Source organism: Miniopterus schreibersii (assembly GCF_964146895.1).
Source record: "Miniopterus schreibersii genome assembly, chromosome: 8".
NCBI classification, from domain to species: domain Eukaryota; kingdom Metazoa; phylum Chordata; class Mammalia; order Chiroptera; family Miniopteridae; genus Miniopterus; species Miniopterus schreibersii.
This window is the reverse complement of record NC_138109.1, coordinates 11706559-11721640: the sequence shown is the minus strand read 5'-3', so window position 1 is coordinate 11721640 and position 15082 is coordinate 11706559. Positions and strand designations below refer to the sequence as shown.

Here is a 15082-nt window from a genome sequence, read left to right as displayed (position 1 = left end):
GCAGGCTGGAGCTCTGGAGGCTGAGGAGAGAAGCAGGGACCTTCTCTGGCATCTTGATGAGAATTCAGACCTTTGCCAAAGGTGATGGTCCGGTTGGCTGGAAGGCTGCACGGAGGGGCCCTCACAGAGCGGAATAGCAGCCGAGCAGCTAGGTAGAGACACAGCAGTGCAAACCTTGGCTGCACCACTCACTAGCCTTGTCACCTCGCACGAGTGCCCCAACCCCACCAAGCCTCGGCTTCTTCATCTATAAAATGGGAGCCATAGTCTTGCTTCATACCCTTAGTATTTGTAAAAGCATCTGGTAAGTGGTCAATGCTCACAAAATGCTATTGGGACAGGCCTGGATAGATTAACGGAGTCCCCAACAATGTCTGACTTTCAGTCCAGCTAAGTTACTAGCACCCAATGTGTGCCAAGCACTGGGCAGCAGGGCCGGGGCAGTCCCCTAGAGGTTGTCTAGAATGTTGATTGGCCGTCAGTCCAGACTTAGCCAGTTCCTCATGCCCTGCCCAGAAGCCAGCTTGTCCCATCTCATTATCGAGAGATGGTCCCTTTCCTCCACTGCGTGGGGACTGGGCGAAGGCAGCTCATAGCTTGCTTTCCTAACAGGAGGTCCTTTCCCTGCCCTGGGAGGCCCACCCTCCAAGGTGAGGCCACGTGCTCAGCCCTCCCCTGGGTCTCTCCACAGACGGAGGCAGCACCGTGCACCGACCCCAGCCCCTCCCGCCGTCCACCATGCACCAGGGGGGGCTGGCTGCAGCCGCCGCAGCTGCAGACACCAGCTCTGCTTACGGAGCCCGCCACAGCTTCTCCAGCTACTCCGACAGCTTCATGAATCCAGCGGCGCCCTCCAACCACATGAACCCCGTCAGCAACGGCCTGTCTCCTCAGGTAGGTGGCCTCGCCCCTCTACCCAAGGTCCTACCACCAGATGTCCACCAGCCCGGCCTTCGAGGGCTCTGGGTGACACAGTCTGGCTCTCCTTGGGGAAAAAGTCACTGGTCTCCAGGAAACCACTGGCTGGTGGCTACTGTGAGAGTTTAAACACCTTCACTTGTCACTATTTCATGACCCTTCTCCTTGGGTTTATCTTCTCAAGCTGCAGACCTGGGTGACCCAGTGGCTGGGTGCAGAGAAAGGGTTTTCATACAAGTTTCCATACTTCTTGCCCCCCAGAAACAAACAGATATTGAGTAATAGCCTTGCTTCTGGCCCCAGAGCCACTCAGAGCTTATGAAACTGGCCCACCACCCACCTCATAGCTGTTCGGTCCATAAAAGTCAGGCATTTTCAGACAATGCCTTGGTGGGAGCCTTGCTCCACTCCCTGTGGGATGCTGACTGGGGCTGGGGCTTTGTTCTAGAACCAGGAGTCCTTCCTGGGTTCCACCCAGTGCTCCATTTCCCGCCTTTTACCAGGAGTGACCCACAAATGAAGGCAGGACCACGTCCTGTCCGTGGAGAGAATTGTGGCTGGGCTCCTACAGTGGCGCTCTGCTCCCATTGGTTCTTGGAACTCTGTGCACTCGTGTGTGATTGGCTGCTGGTTACGTCACTCGTTGCCTGGTGGTGCTGTTAGAAGTCCTGGGACCTCCTTTAAACGAAGCGGGGAAGCAATGCTGAGGCTGAGGGTGGTTAGCTGAGGGTCTGGGAAACAGGACTCGGTGATGCTGGAAGTTCTAGTGAATCTGAGGACCTGGTGAGTTCATTTTTGTAGCTGCAGCATTTCTGTAGGCTCTCAGTTATGCACAGGGGGAGGGATTAAATCCAAGACTGGCTTTACCCTGCTTCCCACCTCCTGGGACACCTCTCCAGTCTGTGGTGAGAATACATGTGATACAAACTTACCTGAACAGCCGCCCTGCAGTAGAAAGGAGAAGACTTGGAGCGGGTTTAAATCCCAGCTCCGCTGCCCAAGAGTTAGGCAAGGTAGCATCCTTGAGCCTCAGTTTATCCCCCATTAAACAAAAGAGTGATTAAACAGAGGGTCACTAACCTCCTAAGAAAGGTGTTCTCTGTACTCATGTGCTAATAGGTCGAAGCACCTCGCACAGAGCCTGGCACAAAATAGGGACCAAGTAAATGTTAATTCTCTTTTCCATCTCCCACCCTGCCAATGCCAAGGCTATATAATTACTACAGAAACTTGTTGCCTGAAATAAAAGGGGGCTGAAGGGGAGGGGAGGTCAGCTACAATCCCCCCAATATCCATCCAGCTACCTGTTTTTGTAAATAAAGTTTTATTAGGACACAGCCATGTTCATTTATGTATTTATGGCTGCTTTTGTGCTAAACAGCAGAGTTGAGTAGTTTCAAAAGAGACCACATGGCCCGCAAAGCCTAAAATATTTACTATCTGGTCTTTGCAGAAAGAAATGGCCACCCCCTGGTCTAAAACATTTCCTAGAATGTTAATTTTCTGCATGTTTTTGGTTCATTTCTGTTTGCCTCTATTAATGTGTGCAGTTGAGGGCCAATGGCATTTGAGTTCCATCATTTACTTGTGGGTAAGTTCCCTTCTCTCGATGCCTTGATTTTCTCATCCACAAAATGGGAGTGAAACAGCACCTACCGCATAGGGTCATTGAGGATTGAGTGAGACGATCTATGCAAAGCCCTTAGCCCAGGTCCACATGGAGTTGAGTGCCTGGTAAACATACAGCTGAACGCAGAGTTCCTAATGGTGATGCACCGAGTCCCCTGGGGGCCAGATTATAGGGGGTGATGCAGCCTGTAGACCAGAATGTTTTCCCAGTGGAGCCTCTTTGGGATTCAAGGCCATGATCTCTTTGCCAAGGACCAGCTAACCTTCCAGAGTCAGGAGACAGGACACAACAGGACCCCAGAGCTGGCTGGGTGAAGGTGCTGCAGAGACTCGAGGTGTCTGCACCCAAGAACGTGGTCCTGGCCTGACCTTATGGTACAAAGCAAGTTGGAGGAGCATCATTTGGAAATCTGAAGAGGGACATTGATTATGTGGCCACCCATCTTACTTTACAGATGCAGGGCCCAGGACACATTAGCTGGGCCAAGGCTGAGTCCAGGGCACCTGGCTCCCTGACCACTGCTCTTCCCAGCCCACCAGTCTCAATGGGGGCTGAGGTTTATCCCTAAAGCAGCACCTCTGTCACAGGGCAGAGAAGAGACTGGCAAACCAGGGGCCCCCGGCTTCTGCAGCGTGGTTCAGCAGGGGGTTAAAGAGCGAGGATGTTCCATGCACAGTGTAGGCCCAGAAATGAACCTCAGGGATGGAGGGAAGAAGAGAAACTGTCCCACCGCCGTGGGACAGATCCAGCCCAACCCTCAGCAGGTTACCTCCTGCTCCTCAGGCGGAGAGGCCGTGAGGCCGTGATGGATTGGGCGAACTTCAGACACTTGCCCAGAGGTTCCCACCAAAGGTGTGAAGACAGATGGAGGTCTGACAGGGGCAGAGGGGACCAGGAGGTGAACAGCTGCTGGAGGGGAGAGGGGCTGCGCGAGGGGCGGACACGGGGGCGGGCTGTGTGTGCTTCTGTGTGCGTGACCCTCTGGGGTTAAGCTGCGAACACTTCCTGAAGGCAGGGGGCAGCAAGGGGGGCATTTGTACGAAAGCTCCTGGCCTTTCTGAGCTCCCACACCGGCACGCTCCCGCCTCCATCTGAGCAGGCCCACTGGACACCTTCAGCACATCTCTGTGGCTTGAGGAGTGGTGGGGGTTCTCCACCAAGGCAGGTCCGCTCCCCATGTCCTGTCTCCCCAACAGGAGGAGCTCACCTGAGCGAGAGCGAGGGGATGGGCCCTGCCTGGGGTGGGGCTTCCACCTGGGGCACCCAGAATGGCAGGTCCCTGCCACTGCTGCCCAGATAGCCTTGGCCCAAGGGGATTACGTTGGGGGATAAAATTGGGGCTCTGCTGAGCATCTGCTTGTCACACTGGCTGGCTCGCTGCTGCCTGGGGAAGATGTGCCCCCTCCCAGTGGTTGACCCCATTTTTGTCTCAGACCCAGCTCGGGAAGCAGGTGTTGTGAGCCTCAGGGACTCCATGGAAAGACTGCCCAGCAGAACTTCACAAAAAGCCACTTACTCATCTCAGCTCTGTGCCTGATTTCTGACTCAAAGATGACAAATAGCTATTGAGGGCCTGCTAGGTGCCAGGCACTGTTCCAGGCTCAACCAGTGATCATAAGGGATGAAGCCCCTGCCAGTGCAGAGCCTGCAGTGAAATAGGGCAGACAGACAATACGCATCACGAACAGGAAGTCATCCACTACGTTTCATGTGACGTTGACAAGGACAGCTAAACTTTCTGAGCCCCTGTGACCCAGACCCTGCTTGGAGTGTTTCCTGTCTTCTCATCTTTTTAAGGGACAGATCCAGGATTCAACCCTTGTCTCTAGAGCCTGAGCTCTTAACCGCTCACACCCCTGCCTCAGAAATGCCCACACTTGCTGTCTCTTTTCGAGATTGGTTGGCAGCGAAAAGAAACCATCTCAGGAAGCTGGTACCTTCAGCTTTTTGGAGGGGAACGCTCATTCAACCCATGTCATGGATGAGAAAACTGAGGCCAGGACCACAGGTTAAGGGATGATAGGCAGAACTGACTCGAACAAGTAAAAATCTTCTAGAGGTCTGGATAACCATGACCGAGCCCGGCCCTCACCCGCCCCCAAAGGCAGCCATATAGGATCAGGCACTCAGCACCCCGCATGTGGACGTCCCAGCTTTGTGCACTGGGTCCATCTGAAGAGGAAAACCACCTCTGCCCACGAGACCTCTCTCTGCTGGCTCATTGGAGGCTCAGACTCAAAGGCCCCCCCGCCCATTCTGTCCCCTTCACTCCAAGCTGAGGGTCAGTTACTTGGAAAACAACTTAGGGCGGTTTAGGACAAAAGGAAGCTTTTGTAACCTGGATGACTGAATACTCTGATACCTGCAGACTTGCTGGCCCATATCTAGCAGTCGCAAGGGCAGTAGGCAGAGATATAAAGGGAACACCTAGGCCTGTCCTTAGGGATTCCCCAGTTCTGGTGGGGGAGACACAGCCCCTGCCCGAGGAGCCCCTGGTCTGAGAGGAGGGACACAGCTCCTGTCCTCAGGAGGTCACAGTCAGTGGGAGAGAAAAAACCCTTGTCCTTAGATCACCTAGTCCGATGGTGGAGTCACAGCCGCCTCTTGGAGAGTTCCCGGTGGGATGGCGGAGGCAGGCATCAGGCAGTCATTCATAGCTGCAGCGCTTACCAATCCAGGCTCCCAAGCAAAGAAGCAGGTGCACAGTTTTTCCATTTCGAGGGTCATCTGGGTTGGAGACCAGGCCGCAGTCACAGTAAACCAAGCCTTCCTGTCCTTCCTCCTGTGCTTGTAATAATTATAGTGGCAGCCGGCATGGAGTGAACACTTAAAATGGGCCAGCCATGGACTAGGCTAAATACTGTACCTGCTTTCACTCACCGAATCGTGGCAGTTACTGTGATCTTCATTTTACAGATGAGGAACCTGGCTTTTCCAGAGCCATCCATTCATCCTTCATCCATCCATCGACCCATTCATCCATCCAACAAATATTTATTAAGCCCCTACCATGTGCCAGGCTCTGTGGGAGGCTCTGGAAAGTGGCAGAGCTAGAATTCGAATGGTCCAGCCGCGGAGCCCCCTATATTGTCTATTGTATGTGCCCGGGGAGGTTGGTCCTGTGGTCCACACAGGAAAGCTGAGGTTTGCAGCCACAGGGACGTAGCCAGGTTCAGAGCTTCCCCCTCCTCCTGAGACCAGTAGAAATAAAGCTCAAGGCTTTATTTTTATTTCTTAGTGAATGGGGTCTCCTGAGTGCCTCTCAATAGCAGATTCCCACCGCTGCCCTCTTGGCATCATTCGAGGCCCCCAGGGGAGCTGGTCCAGCAGGGAAAGATGTCCAAGTGCCATGTAAGTACTTGGCCTCTAGGAAGTCATTCCAGCCCCACAGAAACCCTATACTTGGGGAATCAGCCTCAGAGAGGTTAAGTAACTTGCTGGAGGCCACAGAGCAGGTGAGTGGCAGAGATGGGATTCTAAGGCAGATCTGCCTGACCCAGGCACTGCACCTTCCCCTGACCCTGAGCAGGATAAGGTCAAGCCCATCACTCGAGGGAACTGAGCTGTGCCCCTCACACGGTGGGCACAGGAAACTCCTTTCCCTCTCTCTCCTCTCACTTCCTCTTTGTGTTTCTCCCCCTTTATTGGCGACACTGCGTTTATAATAAGCATTTAAAATGAGTCTTGCTGGACCAGGGACGGGGAAGGAGGAGGGAGTGGGAGATTTATAGGCAGGAAGATGGGGAGGGGGATTGTAGGGTGTTAAATAGCCCAGAATTTTTAAAAAACTGATGCAAATCACTGGTAGGAGAGAAAATTATGTGCAATTACGTCCTGATATTGGAAGGTTTTGCCTAGCCCAGGCAACAAGATCTCATTAACAAGCAGAAAATAAGATTGAAATGGTGTGTAAAAGAGCTGAAAAATGAATTTGAATGCTGCGTTTGTCCACAATTACCCCCTCCTTCACACACATTTTATTGCAATTTTTTTATTATTCTTAATCTCTCCGTTCCTCAAAGCAGATTGGGGACATCCTGGCATTACCGGGGCGTCGGGAGGAGGTGTGGAGGATTTCCTGCTCCCCTGAAAGGAGACCCTTCTCTCGCACATTTTCCAAGGTTGGGTTTTGGAGGGATCAGAATTCATTTCTCCGGCTTAGCGGGTTGTAGGAACATGGGGCTTTAACCCCAGCCCAGCACTCCTCCGGGCCGCCAGCCCTTCCTTCTCTCCCTTCCCGGTGGCCCTTCTGTCTCCATCTTCCTTCCCTTTGCCTTCTCAAGGTCTCCTCTAGGCTTTCCCTTTCCCCAGAGGCTTCTCCCTCAGGCCTCAGGGCAAGAGAAGCTGCATGGCCTTTGCTAAAGAGCAGCCCAGGCTGAAGTTCTGGTTCTGCCACTTCCTAAATTGCTGTGTGGCCCTGGGACAGCTTGCTTAACCTCTCTGGGCCTCATTTTTCTTATCTGAAGGTGAGAGTGATAATCCCTACCTCTCAGGGGAGCCATGAGGACTAAAGGAGAATTTGAGTAAAGTGCCTGGCACATAGTAGGTGCTTAATAAACGTGCATTCATTCTCCCCACCGCCTGTCTCTGCCCCAGTTTCCAGCCCTGCCTTTCACCCCCTTTCTTTTCCCGTCTCCTTCCCCCTTCCCTTCCCTCTATACTTCACTCCCTTCAGTTGGTTGGAAAATAACGGAGTTGGTTTCCCATCCAGAACAGTGTGGGGTGTTCTGCTGACCCCGGTCCTGGGAAGACAGGGTACTGGGGTAAACGTAGCACCCCGCTCTGCGGAAAGCACAGGAAAGGCTGCCCACCCCAACCCCCAGGCCTCTGGGCAAGGATGAGCTGGGATGGAAGGACTGACTAGCTCATGTTGGAAGGACGCTGGCTCTGAGTGGTTTTTCCCAGGATTAGGGGAAAGCTAACTGAGTCACTGCATCCACCCACCCACCCATTTCTCACCATTTCTCACCATGAGCAACCGTGATGGTGTGGGTCAGAGGTCAGCTTGCGGAAAGGGCCAGGAGCCTGTGGCCAGATTTTCTTGGACCTGAAGCCAAGTGACATTTTACAGTGTCTGCCCTCCCCAACTGGCTTTCACCATATTCCCAGAGATGCCCTCGCCCCAGCCATATCTGCCAGCCCCTTGTCACAGCCCTGATCAGAGCACCAACTGAGGGCCGTAGGGACTGTCCACTCAGCTCCTCAGGCATCCCCCACACCGGAGTGCTCCTTCCCCTTGACCCCTGGCCAGGCCAGCTACAGGGCTTAGGGAATTGGCCCTGGTGCCCTGGGCATCCTGCAGTCCTTCCAGCCCCTGGGGGCAGAGATCCTGCCAAGATCCTGCTCTCACATCCAGTTCTGCCTTTGTGCACGGTTAACCTACCTCAGTGGGAAAAGCTGAGTTATTTCCCCCCGGCGGCTCCTCGCCAAACAAAACCACCTGCTCACGTCAATCAGAGGCTCGGCTCCAGCCCAGAGGGAGAGGCCTGGACAGAGCCTCCTCTCCTGTGAAAACAGACCCGTGTTTATGTCTCTGCCGCTCTCACCCTCTTTTCCTGGGTGGAGGAGAGCACGGGGGCGGGGGACAGAGGTGAGACTGGGATCAGGAACTTTCCAGACTGCTGGTGAGTGGTGGGCCATGCCCACGCACAGGCCCTGCTAGGATTTGAGGGGCCTGCTTTGTTGTCTGGCTTCCAGGTGACTTTGGGGTCTTTTATCGTTGAGGGAGAAGCAGGAGGGCAACCCTGGCCTTTTCTCCTCCTTAAAGGACCGGGTGGGATTCTGGGAAGATGGAGTTTTAAGCCCACCTCCCTGAGTCTGGACAAGAGATACAGGTTGGGGGCTGCCCTCCAGGGCCACTCTGGGCCTCTCCTTCGCCCACCACTGAGGCATCTGCAGCAGTCTAGACTCCACACCTTGGGCAGGTGTGGGCGGGAGCTGCTCTGCCGCCTCCTGGCCTAACAAGCAGGGGAGGGAGACCTGGATGCTTCCATGCACCCCTGGACGCCAGGTCCTCAGTAGGACCACAGGCAACGCAGTGATAGCAGGTGCATGATGATTTCTTTGGTAGCACACAGAACTCAGTGTCTGGCACATAGTAGGTCTCCAACCACAGTTGGTGACCCCCAGGCGTGCTGCAGGCCTGATGACACGTAGCTGTGGTCTGCTCCCTAGAGCTTTTTGAGGCAGCCGACGCTTAGTTTGCACTTGAACATTGTTACATAGGATTTCCCTCAGATTCGTTTCTCTAGCTTCTGTTACTAACACAGCACACAGGGAGGCTCGGAAAAAGAAATACACACGCTGCCTCTGCTCTTACCAAGTATATCTGGGGGGAGATAGTGCTCCCCCCTCACTCCCCCACCCCCCAGCAAGGAGAGAGTCAGCTGTTGAGAATTTAGTGGGATTTCTGGTCAGACAGGATAGGAAGAGTCGGGGAGTTTGAAGAAGGGAGGGCATGGCCACAGAAGACTTCCTGGAGGAGGGGTCTCAAGGGGGAAATAGGATTGGCTCAGGGGAAAATAGGAAGGGATAGAAGGTGGGTGCAGACCAGACAGCAGCAAATAATATGGCAAATACTAAAACACTGTCTAATTCAGACACATCATGGACTCAGTGGAATGAACATACAGACCAGGGTTCGGATCCTGGGTCCTATATTTACTCTCTGTGTGAGCACAAGCAAGTTACATGAGCTCTCTGAGCCTCAGTTTCCTCATCTGTAAAATGGGGTGATCCTACTCACCTTGCAGGATTATGAGCAATAAATGAGACTGTTTATACTTAGTACCATGCCTGGCATACAGGGAGGGCTTAACAAGTGATGCTTTTTCCCTCTCTACTTCTCCCTGCTCTGATCAGAAAATGAATTAGTGACCGCCAGCTAGGTTTTTCTGCTTAGGCCTATTTTTTTCTTTCCTGGGACTGGAGGTGTGGCTCAGCCTAAGCCAGGCCTGGTCACTGGCTGGAACGTTGAGAGGTCTGAGTTCCCTCCTGTCTCTGCTTCTGACCCACTGTGTGACCTTCCCTCTCTAGGCCTCAGTTTCTGCATCTGTGCAATTAAAGAGATGGATGGACTGCCAGTAAGGAGCCTTGTTGCTCAGAGTCTGTGACTTCTGTGTGTTCTTTGTATGAGCACGTGAGTCCTCCTGTCCTCCCCACCCTCCTGGGGCCTCCGCCTGGGTCTGCTGAGCTTCCCATTTAGCTGTCCAGAGCCGCCTGGTTTGGTGGGAAAGAATGCAAATAGCGGATTTGTCCTTCCTGATTAACCTAGGGGCTCTGAATGCGACAGTCCCCGCAGATAGAGGGGAAGAAAATGAGGGAGATTAGCAATTAATACGGTGGGCGGACTCGGAGCTGCTCAGGCCCGTCCCTGGGGTCCCTGGCGGGAGGGAGGCTGCTGGGATGGCCAGCACCTGGACCTGGGAGGCCAGGCAAGACTGCAGGTAGGAGAGACAGGTGAATTTGAGGGTCCCCCAGGGCCACACTCTACCCTGCCTCCAGGCCTTTGCACCTGCTGCCTGCTCTGCACGAGGCTCCTCCTGCAGCTCCCGTGTCGTCTCGGTCCCACTGCTGCTTACCTTTCAGACGTGGCCCTGCCAGGAAGCCTTCCCTCACGCCCTCGTGGTGGGTGGGCTGTTCTTTCACTGTGCATTTGTCACACTCTATCAGTATATTAAAAGTACTTGTATTGCCAGACAAATAACAATACTAATGGTTCAGGTTTTTGAGCTCTCAGATGCTGTACTATTTCATCTCCATAACACCTCCCTGGAAGGGGCGGCCTCAGTTCCTTCTGTCTTACCAACGGCGGGCAGGGGGCAGAGGAACCAAGCAGTTTGAATAATTTGCCTAAGTTTCTAACAAGGGCAGAGCCTGGACTTGAACCTACCTGCCTGGCCCCAGAAACCATGCTGTTACTCAGTACACAGAAATGGTCTGTTTTCCACCTGCTGGTGACATCTTTGAGGCCCCAGCCATGACTCTCTGATCTCAGCTATTCCCAGTGTCCTAAGAGGCAGGAGAGCAGGGGCGTAAAGACCCAGGCTCTGGAAGCTCTGGGCCTGGGCCCAGTCCCCGGCACTGTCACTTCCTACACGTATGACTCCAAACAGGTTCTCTGCATCAGTTTCCTCCTCTAAAGCAGAGCTAATGATAGTTCCTATCTCATAGAGCTAGTCTGAGTTGATATATGCAAAGCACATTGGTGTCTGGCACAATACGGGGTAGCTATTACAGATGGGGGCTCCCAAGGCCACACAGTGAGTGTGTGCAGGGCCAGGCCCCAGATCTCCTGTTGCAGAATTAATTTTCCCCCAGCACCCTTGATTTCCCCTGTTCCTTCCTGCCTCCCTGTCCAGGTATCTACCCTGTCCCAACCTCAGCCACAGGGCCTCCCCCTCTTTCCCGACCTGGTCGCCCTCTTTCCTGGCCCTCTCCCCAGCTAGGAACATTTCTCCAGCACCTTTGGGGTGGGGACAGGTGTTCTGAGCTCCCCTAAGGGTTCTGCTAGGGCAGCTGGGCTTCTAGGAGCACCAGAGATCTGGGCCACTGTCCCTAGGGCATCACTGGAGACCTTTGAAAGGTCAGGCCTGAGTGGCATCCCTAACTCCTATGCAACCTTGGCCGGCTACCCCACTTTGCGCCTGTTTCCTTCTGAGTGACAAGTGCCAGCACATTGTTCGGAGGCAGAATAGCCTCTGCCCCACCCCTAGCCCAGCCAGCCAGGCCCACCCTCCCACACCCCTTCTCCTCCAGCCAGTCTAGCCTCCGTGGCCTGTCCCTCATCCCAGAACTTTCTCTTGGGCCCTGCTGACAGGAAAGTAACCTCCCTGTTTTCTGCACACCGCCCCTGCTCTCTCTCCTTGCCCCATTTCCTCCCTCCGTACCTGGCGTCTCCCAGCCCCTTCTCTCCCTCCAGCCCCTTTGCCCCTCACCCCATTTGCACCACCCCCTTGACACCCTCTCCTGGTTCCCATCATAAGCCTCCTGCACTCTGCGGATGGGATCCCCCCCACCTTCTTTCAAACCCTCTTTCCCCTCCTTCCTTCTCTCTCTCAGATCCGGCCCCCTCCCCATTCTCTTTCCCCTGATCTCTCTCATTCCTCTCGGCCCCCTCTCTCACTCCCGGTTCCTCCCATAAACACCTCTTCTTTCTCCATCTCCAGCACCCCCACGCCCCTCACCTGCTCCCCCTTCCTGCCTCCCTCTCCCATTTCTCCTTTCCCAGCTCCCCCGTCTCTCTCCGACCCGTCCAGCTCCCCAGGGCCGGCCCACAGGCTGGGCTGGGCGCAGGTTCTGGGGGCCCGGCCAACCTGGGTCCAGGAAGGGGTGGGGGCGGAGAGGGGGGGATGGAAGGATGGAAGGGGGGATCTGGCTGGATCAGTGTGGCGGCCCCTCCCTGCGCACTGCGGCGACGGCACCGCGCCTTTGATCCATGGCCCGAGGCCGCCTGACAGTGGAAAATGCAGGGAGACAAAACCACTCAGTCAAAGTGATTCCCAACAACTGTCTCCCCGAGATAAGAACGCACTTGGGCTCAGCGGCCTGCTTAATTCCAGCTGCCCGGCCGGGATGGGGAGCAGCGGGCCCGCAGCCCCCGATGCTGAGGCGCCCGCCTGGCCTGGGCCAGACGCCGGCCTCCCAGCACAGGGATTGTGGGTCCTGCCTCCACCCTCTGTCCCCCGTCTCAGCTCAGAGGCCACTTCCCCCAGAAGCCTTCCCTGACCCGCCAGTCTGGGTGGCCATACTCCCTCCCAGGGTAGCAGTTTTGCCTCTTAATTTTAACTTTGTGGATATTCCTCTCTCTCCCTAAAGCAAGGACCAGGCCGTCCTGGTGTTTCAGGCACAAAGCCTGGCATGTAGTAGGGCCCATAAGTGTCTGTGGACATGCCCTGGACCCTGAGCATCCATTCCATGCCTGGCTGTGGCCGCTGCCTCCAAGGATTTTCCAGTTAGTTCCACAAGAGACAAGGAAGCAAACCGGGAGCCAGAAGCCTCCAGAGGAGGGGATGCCCCAGGCAGGGACAGAGGAGGGGTGGGTATCTGTGGCCCCCGGCACCCTCCTGCCAAGGGGAATACCTTTGGCCTGGCTAGGCTGGACGGACCACCTGGAGGTCCACCTTCGCTTTCTAACCACCTTCCTGAGTGGGTAGGTGGTCAGATTATGTAAAGTGAGGCCAAAGGGGACCCTTCGCCATCCCACCCTAAACCTCCATGGGGCTATGTGTCTTTGGGAATAGGGAGAGCCAGTGTGTTTGGGGTGAGGGCAGAGGGCAGAGGTCATGGGGAAGCAGATTCAGCTCTGGGTAAGGAAGGGCTTTTCACAGCAGACTTGGCCAGGGATGGAAAGGTGGGAAGGGCAGGCTTGTGAATCAGTGAGTATGCCCTCTCGGGGAGGTTGTGAGTGTGTGGGTGGGCAAACAGCATCTGGTTTTATCCAGACTGTTGGAGAGTGCGTTCTTTGCAAGGTAGGAGATTAAATTGGAGTCAGTGGTTCCCAAACCTGTGCATCAGAATGATGTGGGATACCTATTAAAGATCTAAATTCAGGCTCCACCCCAGCAGGCTGCCACAGCAGGTCTCTTGTGCACCTGGGGGAATCTGGACTTTAGAGAAGGCACCATCTGAGGCCACAGGTCTGGGCCTGGCACACCTGAAGCCCTGGATTGGGGAGCCTGCACCCTGTCCATGTCATACCAACACCTTGACTCCCATCCCCCCATTTCTTTAGGAAGTGATATGGGGAGGGGCTGTTGAATTGAACTGAGATCCCCGCTCCAGCAATCCTCAAGCTAGATGGCTCCCTAGAAAGAGCTAAGCCAGGGTCTCCTTTGACAAGGAGAGACACTGCGTAGCCCACACACTTGCCGTGCCTAGGAGGACTCAGGGGTCAGCAGGGCCTTTCTGAGGGCACGGTGGATGTGGCAATGGCTAGGTCACTGCAGAGGGTTGGGTCGATGGACGGCCTTTAGAGTCACCTCTCTACTCCGAGTGGCAGGGACAACCCCCACTTCAGCACAAGCCCTGGGAGTCTTCTCCAGCATTGAGCCTGGGATGAGGGCATGAGGGGACCCACTCCTGCCTGGCCCCTGTCCCTCCATCCTGCTGGTCTGTCGGGGACCAGCAGAGAGTGTCAGAGGATTAAGGTCCCGTGAGGGCCCTAGCAAGTGTCTTACACAAAGGGGATGTGTCCAGGCTGAAATTGAGACACAATGCCCCAGGGCAGAATCTCCTGAGCCTCCCCCCAGGGCCACCTTCCCTCCCCTAACCCCGAACTCCCAGGCTGCTCGCTGACTCCAACCCCATTCAACCCCACTCTCCCTCCCTGGGCCTCTGGGAGAAGCAGCTGTCCCAGCTGGGGGTCCCGCCCTGCTTGGGCCCCGCAAGTAGCAGGGTTGCCGTTTCAGCATCGGTTACTGTCCATATAACAGTGACGGCATCCCTGCAATGTTCAGAACCTGGCGGTCAAGCAGGTATTTTTAGCCGTTTGATCCTCACTGAGCCCTGCGGGCCTGGAATCATCATGCCCATTTTGCAGACTCAGAGAGGTAAAGCTCAAGGTCAGCAGCAAGGGACAATGTCAGAATCCAAAACTCAGGTCTGCCCAGCACAGGATTGAATTCTCTCCTCCATGCTGGGCAGGCAGGGACTAGGTCAAACCCTTGCTACTCTTGGTCGGGTCTGCACTTTAACAAGTTCCCAGGGGACTTGCGTGCACAGGCCAGTTTGAGAGAAGCACTGGCTGAAATGACCTTGCCATGCCCTCCCCAACTCCCCAGCTCTCTGCATGAGCTCCCTGCAGTGGCTCAGAGTGGACCAACCACCCAGGACAGCAGAGGAAGGAGACAGAAAGAGGCCTGGGAGGGAAACTGAAACCCCTCAGAGGTCCAGAGGAAGAAGCTGGGGCGGAGGAGGTGGGCTGAGAGTTCCTCCAACCCTGCAGTCCTGTTCTGTGCTCACAACCAGCTGACTGGGGTGTGAGCCTGGCACCCCATCAGGGTGGGCTCGTTCCTGGTGCACTAAGCTCCAGGGCTGATTCAGAAGCGCTTCCTGCTGCAGGTAGAGAGGGGCGGTCAGCAGAGGGGCATGGAAGTGGAGAGATAGACCCATAGAGAGAATCGGGGTGTGAGATGCTGGTGGAGAGAAGGGAGGTAGGTCCAGACAGACACTCCGAACAGTCTGGGAAAGGGAGGGATGGAGGAGCAACAGAGACAGGTAGGGAGACAGAGAATCCAGGAGGGAAGCACATAGAGAGACAGAGAGATGCCCAGAGACTGAGAGAGACAGAAACAGGAAGAGACACAGAAAGAGCAGGAAACAGAGCAACACAGAAAGAAGTATGTAGGCCCGAGTTTGAATCCAGCCCCATGACCTCCTAGCTGGGTGCCTTGGGGAGGGAAGGAATGGTAACCTGCCAGAGCCCAGCTTCTTTCCATGTGTCTTTCTGCCACCTGCTGTCCAGGTGCCTGTGGAGGGGACTTTTTCCCAAGCAAAGGGGACTGGCTGCTCAGGCCTGAACCCCAGATGCCCTGC

The 15082-nt window shown here is 55.1% G+C and overlaps 1 protein-coding gene across 3 annotated transcripts in view; it reads left to right on the top strand.

The window, feature by feature from the left end:
• PAX7 (paired box 7) overlaps nt 1-15082 on the top strand; it is a 93084-nt gene that overhangs the window by 54670 nt on the left and 23332 nt on the right. For all 3 annotated transcript variants that reach the window (XM_081144885.1, XM_081144886.1, XM_081144884.1), the window contains exon 7: nt 692-894. In XM_081144885.1, coding sequence (XP_081001011.1) covers nt 692-894 — 203 coding nt within the window. The remainder of the gene's footprint in view (nt 1-691; nt 895-15082) is intronic.